The 11441-nt window shown below is 40.6% G+C and overlaps 1 protein-coding gene across 3 annotated transcripts; it reads right to left on the bottom strand.

The window, feature by feature from the left end:
* Positions 1–660: 660 nt before the first annotated feature.
* On the bottom strand, positions 661–6622 carry LOC122169199 (C3a anaphylatoxin chemotactic receptor-like). Of its 3 annotated transcripts, none has more exons than XM_042835150.1 (3): positions 6604–6622; positions 5721–5784; positions 661–4099 (listed from the first exon to the last, which is right to left on the bottom strand). In XM_042835150.1, the coding sequence occupies exon 3, from the start codon at positions 4096–4098 to the stop codon at positions 2707–2709; it is 1392 nt and encodes a 463-aa protein (XP_042691084.1). In that variant the 5' UTR covers position 4099; positions 5721–5784; positions 6604–6622; the 3' UTR covers positions 661–2706. The 3 variants fall into 3 exon arrangements, with proteins under 3 accessions (XP_042691084.1, XP_042691085.1, XP_042691083.1); XM_042835151.1 differs by lacking the exon at positions 6604–6622 and adding an exon at positions 6369–6387; XM_042835149.1 differs by lacking the exon at positions 6604–6622 and adding an exon at positions 5867–5935.
* Between the last annotated feature and the right edge of the window lie 4819 nt (positions 6623–11441).

Raw genomic sequence — 11441 nt, 5'->3', positions numbered from 1 at the left:
CATTACCCCATTTTTACGTTGAATGTCTGACTTCAACTCTACATATTCAATCTGAAAAATATATTTATGTTGAATGAAAGTGGAGTTGTAAGTATAGCAAAAATTTGATTATTTCTTTCAGCAATCTTGAAACCTGTTCTAAAACTCCTTTATCAAAACAGAAACAAGTCTGTATATTTTTTGCTGCTCACAGGACTATGTTTAGCCAGTGTATCAAAGTGCGTACAGCTATCTGCCATAACTTGAGTTAGCACAGCACAGTAAAAAATAAACTTTGAGCCATCTTCTGGTATTTCTGAATAAGGATGAAAAAATGTCCTTCAAAATAATAAGAGAAACTTCTGCAGGTGCCAAGAATGAGATTCTTGACCAAGCTGTAGCTTTTGGTTAGGACAGGCGACTGAACATCTCAGTATTCTGCAGGTTAGAGTGAGCTGCTCTATGGCTGAAATGCAAACTAGTCAGGATCAAGACAGCTGTCTAGACCATTAACAGCTTGTTTCATTTCATTCCACAGAGAAATCCTATGGTCAAGGGCACCCCGGCCTCCTCATCTCTTCTCTGATCCAACTCCATCGTGTCTGATTTCTACCCTGGACTCTCAAGGATATAATCACCCAGGTAAGAGGTAACTGTAAAGCATGTATCATGTATAGTATAGAAAAAGGGGTCTGGGGGGGGGAGGAGGGTTCAGACTCCTTGCAGTTCACCTGGAGGGGATGATGGAATAGAGTGTAAACCCCAATTAATTGTTTCTGCTAGCAAATCAGGAAAGCAAAAAAGATACAGGAGTGTGTGCCAAAATTCTTCCTTCCCTAACCTGTATCCTCTGTTCCCTCTCTTGTTTTTTTTTTCTTGTACAGTTGTGTTCTGTCAAACCTCTTGTTTCATTTTAGTATTTTGTAAAGCCCATCCCAACTTTTATTCCTTGTTTATCAGTAAGGGGAACAAAACAGAAATAAAACAGCATGGTGGCTTTGACAAACCTGGGGCAAAGAAGGTAAAAACCTCTATTCTGACTGAAGGAAAGAGGTGGAAGTGGGATATTTCTTTTTTTTTTTTTTCTTTTTTATGTGTGTGTGTTGGGTGGGGATATCACTGAGTATGAGGAATGAGGGATCCCAGAGCCAACTTTAGCATGGAGTTAGCTGTTGTCTGTGCTGCCTCCAATTCGGGATGGTAACGATGCAGCTTGGAAGCATGTGTGATTGGGTTTCTGTGGAATGTGGCACCAAAAACAACCTGTAGTTGGTGCCAGTTAGCGCTTTGCAGATCATATTGCAGAGCTGGGCCCATGGAAATCTGAAACCGCTGGAAGAAAAAAGAAAGATGACTCCTTCCACGAACACTTGTGCCCACATTTTGCATATTTACATCATCTGCGTATTACTTGCATCCATCCATTACAACCATCACTTGCATATGTAAATACATGTCAAATCTTGTGACTCATTCCTCTGCCCCTGAATTACATGTAAATTGCCAGTGGATGGGAAGGCATTGGGTTGCCTATTTGGGTCTCTGCACTGATACCAGCTGTGGGGAGTGAAGGGAATCAAACCTGCCATGCAGAGTTCTTACAGCTCCACAGTAGCAACCCACAGTGCTTTGTGTCAAGGGTCAGGCAGAGAGGTATCACAAATTTATTTTTGTGCATGCTTTCTTAAATAAAAGTGTTTACGGTTTGACACTTTCATGCCAGTATTGCATTTCTTTTGGCTGCGTCTAGCATGTGGGCTTGGTTCCTGTTTACCAGTTACCTTGAAAAGAAAATTTGGGTGTGGACATTACTAAATTAACAGCCTCCACTTAAGTGTACATTGCAACTGAGACTTTTCTGGTTATCAAGAGTCAGAAGTCCTAACAGCTGTCTGTTTTCCCAGCACTGAGACCAGTGCATCCTTCAACTTTCATCTTGGCCAGAAAAGCTGTGAAAACTACATTGTGGCTGAGAAGCTCCTCAAATTCTGCTTGCAGTAAGCTAAAATACAGTAGGAATATTTGGGCAGCCTCAAACACCACCTTAAAGGAAAGTTTAGGACGCTAATGGTAGGAGTGCTGAGGAGCCAGTGAGTACATATTAATGAACATAGTTACAGCATGAGAATTAGTGCAGTTACCACTGTACAATGATGTATTTCCTGGGATAAAAATGATACCTTGTACATCTACCAGAGAATGAAAATCAGTTCAGTGCAGCTGACTGGAGTATGTGTTGTTCCTATGCAATGCTGTAGTAAAATGTAGCACTTCTCTCTCTAAGTATCTTCAGAAAAAAAAAATTTCAGAACCAAGTATAGTCAGAGGAGAGACATCAGTGTTGGTTTCACCTGCATTTTATCAGAGACAGGAGATGCAGAACATCTTTAATAGACTTATGCGAATAACTGATTATTTTGTTATTCAGCAGTTCAGAAATTGAAATACATGACTGCACTACAAACCATTCTGCAAGCCTTCTTTACTCTTTAACGTATGCTGGGTCTCTTGCTTCACAAGAGATTACTTTCACAAGAGATTACTCTTAGTATTTCCAACTTCCCATCTTGCTATAGTAGGATATAAAGCAGATTAGCAGATCTGATGTGAACCATCACTGTGCCCTGTGTGCAGTTCTGTTCAGTAATCAGATGTGTTAAAGCAAAAAAAAGTGGAGAGTTGTTGATGTACAGAATTCTTTCTGCAGTAATGATGGGAAGTCCTGCATTAGACTGTGGTACTAACATCCTTATCTTTTGAAGTCTTGCTTCTGTCAGCAGAGTAAGGGCTTGAACATGTTGGTTCCTCAGTAAAGACTCCTTCCAAGACTCCTTGCAGTGACTGCCTTGCCTTTGCCCTGAAGTCCCGCCCCACAAAAACGTACAACAGAGGGTTGATGCAGCTGTTAGCATATGCGAGTGCTACAGAGAGGTGATCCCAGAGGATCAGTGATTCCTTCAGTTCTGTACCAGGAGTAGCCACAAGGGACAGAATCCCAACTATATGGTAGGGAGCCCAGCAGACAAAAAATGCAACTACCACAAGAATGATAGTTCTCAGCATCTTGCTTTGTGGCTTACGATAATTACTTGCACGCATCCTGAAAGCAATAAGGGCATAGCAAACTGCCATTATGCAGAAGGGAAGTATGAAGCCAAAGACAGCCCTAGTAATAGTTATTACAGTTAAAGGAAAGGGCATGGCATAATCATTACCACTGAAGACACTGTCAAAATCAAGCAAATCAAGAGGAGGATCAAGTAGCTTTAAATTGAAGTCACTGTTGGATGGTACAGGCAAGTTGGTATTAGGTAGATCACTCTGAGATTCCAATAGCCTGATGTCAGGATAGGCAGTCGAATTTAACAAGGAGTTCACATCTACAGTGGCATGAGAAAGGTGAGCTTCTGCAATTATGCCTTTGTTGGTGGATATGCTGTTTGCTTGAAAATCTAGGTAACTATAACTATCAGTAGGCTGATGAGCAAAGATGGTGCCAATATATGTGACAGCTGGTACTAAAGGTGAGTATTCTTCCAATAACCCAGTTACAGGATCGCTGTCATCCATATATTCTAGTATTTCATAATCTCCAAAATTGTACCCACACTCAGTTTTTCCACCATCAGTGATCGTGTTGCGGTAGTGAAAGACAGGACAGCAGAAAATAAAGGCTAGGATCCAAATGCCACTGCATAGTAGTGAAATAAACTTAATTGTTCGATGATTTTGACACCAGACGGGTTTCATCACTAGGAGGCACCGGTCGATGCTGATCACCATAAGTAGGAAAACACTAGCAAACATGGTGAAGATTATGACTGATGGGATGACTTTACAGAGAAACCAACCATATGGCCAGTGTTCGTTGAGGAACAAGTGAACAATGAAGAATGGCAGAGACAAGCAGCACATGAAGTCAGCCACAGCAAGGTTTAGGAACCAGATGATGTTCACAGACCTCTTCATTTTCAAACCAGCTACCCAGATAACCAACCCATTGCCTGGGATACCTATGATGAAAACGAGGATGAAGATAACCAGGGAGCCAATGGATTCTGGTGCATAATATATAGCATCCTGTTCATGTGAACTGCTGTTAACCAGGAGTGGAGGCATTCTGTAGTTAGAAAACAGAGAAGAAATTAGTAGGCACCTCCCCAGGTTTTTTGTCTGTACTGAAGAATCTCTGAGTCAGGAAACAGTACTGAGCTGGATGGATACAAAGGCATCAGCCTATACTTGTTTGCACTAAATGCTTACCTCTACTAATCTAGAAATTATTCAGCTTCATCATTCTTATAGTGGCTTAGTTAAGAAAGTCCACTATTCAAACAGGAGATCTGTATGCGCTTATATTCTTCTATTTCTGTCATCCTTTTTGATTTCAGCCTTGTTCTTTTTATTCTCTACTGAAGTTCCCACTTTATTTATATGCCCTCAAAATCACCATTTTTCTTTCCTGATCAACTTCCTGCTTTGTATGCAATTTTCTTTTACAGAATGATGTCAGCATTTTAGTTTCGTTTCCCTTTCAAATGAGCAATCTTTTCCTGGTATAACCAGTTAAATAGACTTAGGTTGAGAAGGCAATGATTATCTTACTGGAATAACTCTGCCCCATTTCCTGGAAATTATAAATAGAATGGATAAGACAGCAACTCTGTTTGTTAAAGGACATTTTTAAGGAAGTCACAGTAAGCACTTCCTTCTCCTTTCTTTTCTAGCCTATACATATGCCCTGAGCTCTTTGCTAGATCTTTGGAAAGCTAGTCTTGATGAGAAAGGCAAGAAATAAATGGTTTAAGAATGACAGAGATACAGTTGAATAAAAAAGAAATAAGGAGCAATAGTAATACGATTATTGAACCACTTAGGTTTAAGAAAAGCTATTATATTGCATGAAAGTGAAGCTGAGTCACTGAACATCTTGGAGTGGTTTAAAACTGTGAGAGGTGGCAGTAGAAAAACTTGATTTGTTCAGTCATTCTTAGATGTAGATGCTAGTTAACTAAGAAGAGAAAGTTAAGAAATCTAGAAAAGCAAAAGCAGGTCAGAGAAAAAGAGCTTAATACTCATGTTGTAAGCTTTAACAAAATTGTTTTTAAAATCCCTGTTAACTACAGTCTTGACAAATCAATGAAGATGGTTATGTTGCTGAATGATCAGTAAAAGAATTTCCAGAAGGCAAAGAAAATGCGTAGGCAAGAGTTGAATACAACCTGCACAAGTAACTGAGATTATATGAATAAGCAAACCAAGACTGTTTCTACTTAAACCTCTGTTATGCCAGTAATGAGATGCCAGTCATAGACTGCTAAGTGCAGGTCTAAATCTATGCTATTATTAAAAATAAAACAAAATAAGAACAACCACATCCAAATAATCTTTCTCTTTCTTGTATAACATATAGTCTAAAGATGGAGTACATCACTCCAGCGTTTGAACTGTTCCATCACAAAGAAAATTATGTAAATGGTTACAACAGACATTGCAATTAACTTGTAAATGGTTACAACAGACATTGCAATTAACTTTTTTTTTTTTTTTTTTTTTGTAATAACTGTTCACAGTCTTTTAGGTGAGTTGACTTGTAAGGAAAGCTATGAAGTAAGTCATTGGAAAGCAGCAATTACGAAGATGGAAATGAGAACTGAAGGGGGGGACAAAGGTTTTCAAGAGTGAATAATATGAAACTGCACATTAAAGTAGAAAGCAAGACTGTAGCTTATTGCACCTACCTCAGTGAAGCAAATATTGCAGTGCATCAGGGTACAGGAAGCATCGGTCCTGTGTCCAGAGTGACTGCAAAAAAAGAAGCTCATTACATTTTAGGAACTGCTTTTTTTCCCTTAATTTGCATGTGTATGCAAGGTAACCTTCCCACCCTGAGGGAGAGGCTTATAGTGTCTCTTATTTGAAGATTTAAAGGCAATTGGCAGGTAAGTAACAAAGCAAGAAAACCATAAGAAGCGGTTTCATCACTGTCAAGATGAAATACTGTCCTACGTCAAAGAAAATCGGGAAGCTGAAGAGTGATAATCACAGACGCATACTTTAAACTTTCCATAAGAAGACAGAAAATCTCAATGCCAAATCAGTTGTCTTGCCTACTAACGTAACAGTGAAATGTTCTTCATTTACTTCACAAATACAAAACCTAGCGCGATACCATCAGGTGTCTGATCTGTTGTTTTGTAGCCACTTCATCTTTTTTCACATCAGTACGTTCATTTAGCTCATCCAGTTTCTTATTATACTGGATTCTTGACAATCCAGATCAGCTTCTGTCCCAGCCTGAGTTTAGTTCACAAAATACAGGACATTGTACTCAAGAAACCACAATTGCATGTATCAAAGATCAAAGGCATTTTAGTCTGTTTTGTTACCTTTCCGTACAGCAGATATGGAAAACTTCAGTATTTTTTTATTTTTTTGTGCATGCGCGCATGTTTTTTTTTTTGTTTTTTTTTTTAAAAGGAAAAAGAAAACGGAACTTGGCCTGATGAAATGTTAGAAATGGTGGATTGGTCAACGGAAATGCTGATACCACAAAACATTGGCAGGCTATAAGAAAAGCCAAGGCATTTAAAACAAGTAACAATAGAGTTCCCCCCAACACACCTAATCTGGGAAGTCAAAAAACTGCTAGCAGGAATGGCAAAGCACGGGTGTACAAGAATTGGCCTCAGTACTTTGATTTCAGATGGAAAATGAACCATAACTTTGGGAAGTTCTGCTTCAAAGCATGTTATCTCTTCTGTGCAACACACGAATGCTGACTCAAACACAAAAGCCATGTAACCACAGACAGGAAGACAGGCCAGAAATTCACTGTTCCCTTAAAGATAAATGGACTATCAGCAGCCTGCAAAGACAATTCCTCTATCTGTGTCTGTTCTCAGCTGCTGTCTTTCCTGAGGGAATCCAGAGACCTGGTTAGAAAGGGATCTGTGCACTGGTGCCTTGTTGGGAGGAGTGTATTCCTGTGTATTTCTGTTGGCCAAAGGATGCACATACTTTTCACTAGCATGTGACTGGCTAGCTCCAGTCAAACTTTTCCTTGCAAGAAGACCTTTCTATACCAGTCTATACCAGATCAGATCTGATTCCTCCAGTTAAAACTTCTCCCATTGCAACCCTGTCACAACAAGTACATTACCTTTAGTCCAGCCAGCTAATTCTGGACAGTGACAAGATTATGAAATACCTTATTGTGTATGTTTCCAAGCCAACTGAAATTTTAAGCAGCTCCACTAGTAATGTGTTTTGCACCCACTCCAGAATGAAAAAGCTAATGATGTAGGCATTTAAAGGAGATGGCATATTTTGTTACTATCAGAAAATGGTGACTGATCAAATTAGACCTTTGAAAGCAGTTGGGATGGCAAACCCATATCACCACACTATACTAATTTCTTCTCTTCCAGACTTCACCCTTCCCCAGTTGTTAAAGAGTCAGCTTGGAAGGTCTCTAACAGAATCACTGAAAGAACTTCTGGAGGTGGTCTAGTATACCCCACTGCACCAAGCAGGATTAGCTAAAGCAGATTACTTATGACTGCTTTAAGTTTCCACAGAAGGAGGCTTCCCAGCTTTTCTGGAAATTCTGTTCCAATTTTCAACCACCCTCAAACAAAAAAGTGTGTTCTTGTGTCTTTCAGTCGGTATTTCCCATTTTTCACTTTGTGCCAACTACCTGTCACCATACACTACTGAGAAGAGTCTGGCTCCCTCTCCTTTACATACTCTGATCAGATAGCCCTGAGCCTTCCCTTCCCCAGGCTGGACAGTCTCTGCTATCACAGCTCGTTCTTGCATAAAAAGTGTTCCAGTCACTTAACCATCTTATTGGCCTTTCACAAGCCTCACTCTGCTGTGTGGAGAGTTCAGAACTGCACACAGCACTTTAGATGTAGCCTCATCAGTGCTGAGGAAGGGGAGAATCCCTTTCTTGTGCCAGCTGGCAGCACTTCTCCTAATGTAGCACTGAGTGTTGTTAGCCTTAATAGCTATGATGGTGCATCACTGGCTCATCTTTCAGCTTTTTTTTCACCAGAACCACAAGACTATCAATCTCTGCAGAGCTGCTTACCAGTCAGTTGGCCGAAGAATGTACAAGAGCACTGAGTTGTTTCCTCTCGGGTGCTGGAATTTGCACTTCCCCATCTTGAACTTCTTTATGTTTCTCCCTGACCAATTCTTAGCCTGTTGATGTTCCTCTGAATGCCAGCAAAACCACCTGGTGTGTCAGCCAGTTCTGAAACATCTGCAAACTTGTTAAGAGTGCACTCTGCTTCACAATCCATGTTTTTAATAAAGAGCTAAACAGTACCAGAATGAGTGTTAACTGCTGCTGAATACCACTACTGACTTGCATCCACTTGGATTTAGCTCTTCTGATCACGACTCTCTGAGCTCACTACTTCAATCACTTTTCGGTCCACCCCACTGTCCTCTTATTTAGCCCATACTCCATCAGTGTGTCTATGAGGATGATTGTGTTGAAATTTACCTTGATGGTAACTATCAATTGGCCACCACAAACAATTGACTAAAACCTTAATGCAAGTTACAACTGACATTGCTTCTTTCAGATGTTACAAAACTGCAGCAGTCTACCAGTCACTGTTACATACCAGTTAGTTACATCCAAAAAAAACCCCACAGAATCATTGAAAGGTTTGAGTTGGAAAGGAACTTTGAAGATCAGCTAGTTCCAATTCCTCCTGCAAAGACACTCTTTCCACTCGATTGGATTGCTGAAAGCCCTATCCAACCTGGCCTTGAACACTGCCAGGAATGGGGCAACCACAGCCTCTCTAGGCAATCTTTTTCAGTATCCAACTAGCCTAATCATGAAAAATTTATTCCTTATATCTAATCTAAATGTACTGTAGTTTAAAACTACATTTTGTCCTATCATTATACTCCCTGATAAAGAATCACTCTCCGTCTTTCCTGTGCAATGAGGTCTCACTGGAGCCTTCTCTTCTTTAGAGTAAATAACTCCAACTCTCTCTGCCTTGTCTTCATAGGAGATTGGAGATTGCCCCGTCCTTGGATGTGTTCAAGGCCAGGTTGGACGGGGTCCTGGGCAACCTGATCTAAATGTGTATGTTTGGTGGCCCTGATAGCCAGGGGGGTTGGAACTACATGATCCTTGAGGTCCCTTCCAACCCGGGTGATTCTGTGATTCTGTGATTGGAGAGGTGTTCCAGCCCTTTGATCCTCCTTATGGACCTATTCTGGACTTGATCCAAAAGGTCCATGGCTTGTACCAGGTATCTCAGTTCTAAAAGTATTATTCCAGACGGGCTTTCATGAGAGTGGAGTAGAGGGGGAGAATCATAGACTTGCAGAATCATAGAACGGTTTGGGTTCTAAGATCATCTGGCTCCAACTCCCTGTTATAGGAGCTGCTCCCTTGCTCAAAGGCCCATCCAGTCTGGCCTAGAATGCTTCCAGGGTGGGGGCATTCAACACCTCACTGGACAATCTGTTTCAGTGTCTCACCACCCTCACAGAATAAAGAATTTCTTCCTAATATCTAGTCTAAATCATGGCCCTTCTCTTGACCCACTCCAACATCCCAATGTTTCAGAACTGGACGCAGTACTCCTGGTGAGGTTTCATGAGAGCAGAGTAGAGGGGCAGTATCCCCTCCCTCAACCTGCTGGTCACACTTCTCTTGATGCAACCCAGGAGATGGTTGACTTCTGGGCTGCAAGCACACAGCTTATGTTGAATCTTTCATCAACTGACACTCCCAAATCCTTCTCCTCAGGGTTTCTGTCAAGACATTCTCCACCCAGCCTGTAACCGTGCTTGGGATTGCTCCAGCCTGGGTTCAATCATGGGGTTGGCATGAACCCACCTCTCAAGCCTGTCCAGGTCCCTCTGGATGGCATCCCTTCTCTCTAGTGTGTCAGCTGCACCGCTCAGCTTGGTATCATCATTGATGTCCTTCACCCTGGCCATCTTCTTTGGATGCAGCTCAGGATAGGATTAGCTTTCTGATTTGCAAGCACGCATTGCTGGCTCATATTCAGGTGTCTCTGCATAAAGTTCTGTTAAAAAACATGTAAAGATGCAATGGAATTCAAAAGATAAATACTTCAGGAAGTATTCAGCAGCATCTTGAATACTGAGCTCTGTGTTGATCCTCTATCACAAAAACAGTTCTGATACCAAAAATTATATAGACGACTGGACAGTCATGGCTCAGAATGGCTTCTGGTGGACATGCTATACAAGTGAGAATGTTTCATCTTGTGAAAAAGACATCTAAGTGATAGCATGAAAGATGAATGGAGAAGTCAATTTGAGGAGGTGTCTCACTGTTGCCACTGTTGAAATGCACTACCCACCACCTCACTGTGCTCACATCCACTGTTTGGTCTCCATAAACATTCAGCATACATTGATGAATGTCACTGACTGCCTTTTTTTTCCACATGGAGGACTTCAATGACACACCTTTTCATCATACACACTCTCATATCAGATATTCATTTCAGGGGAGGTGGACTACATAACCTTTAAGGATCCTTTCCATCTCTAGGGATTCTATGATTCCATATTTCTACATCATCTAGTCTTTTATTTGTGTTGAAGGTGGTTATTTTTATGTCTAAAATATGGAGCATTTCTATCATGACACTACATTTCAGCAACCTGAGTCTAACCTGCTGTGGTTAGGAGAAAAAAATAACCACACAACTCACATTGAAACTGTCTTGAAGTATCTCTATTTCTCTAAAATTGCTGACTGCGTGAAGTCAATAGCTGTGCCATTTACTGTATGAAAGACTGAAGGGGAAAAGTAACAAATAATGTGTTAATAGCTGCCATTGATGTCGGCTGCTATAAACCATTTTAGCTGCTAGATGTTCTGCAGAAAGAGTAATTTTCTGTGAGAAAACACAGAGTAAGAGCTTTAGGAAAAGATGTTCAACCACAATAAATTAAGCCAAAATGTACCACGAGGTTTCTACTGGTCAGAATGCACTGCACAAGGAAGTGTTGTACAGGTGTGCTCTGCATCTGGAAGCTAGGAGTCACCCAGGAGCTTGCTTTCTTTTCTTAACTGTTATAAACTCTAACAGCAAATTCTTTTAATATTTGACTTCTGTCATCTGAAATCTCTGAATTCTCTCTGCCATCATAGCTACTTGCATTATTTTCTTTTCTTTTTTCCTTCTTTTTTTCTTTTTTTCTGCTCATCCAAAAAGTATTTAGTCATTTATGTTAATAAAAGGGCTGACATGTTTATTCCCAGCAGAAACAGGATTTAAGATTGTGAAAGAAGTGATATGGCTGAGGATACCTAAACTTCTGAAGGTGTTGTGGTCTTCACTGACTCATCCCACCCTTGGCCTGAGCTTGTCATAGTCTCTCTGATAATAAATGGTATGGACAGCAGAAGAGAAGGAATGGTAAAACCAGAAGAAAAAAAAAAA

This window comes from Centrocercus urophasianus, unplaced genomic scaffold (assembly GCF_019232065.1).
Source record: "Centrocercus urophasianus isolate 14NV4802_14NV808 unplaced genomic scaffold, USGS_Curo_1.0 seq_5, whole genome shotgun sequence".
Taxonomy (NCBI): domain Eukaryota; kingdom Metazoa; phylum Chordata; class Aves; order Galliformes; family Phasianidae; genus Centrocercus; species Centrocercus urophasianus.
The sequence above is the reverse complement of the archived record's forward strand: the minus strand, read 5'-3'. Positions and strand labels throughout refer to the sequence as shown.

Coding starts and splice junctions, on each gene's coding strand:
- LOC122169199 (XM_042835150.1), bottom strand. CDS start 4,098: ATGCCTCCACTCCTGGTTAACAGCAGTTCACATGAACAGGATGCTATA.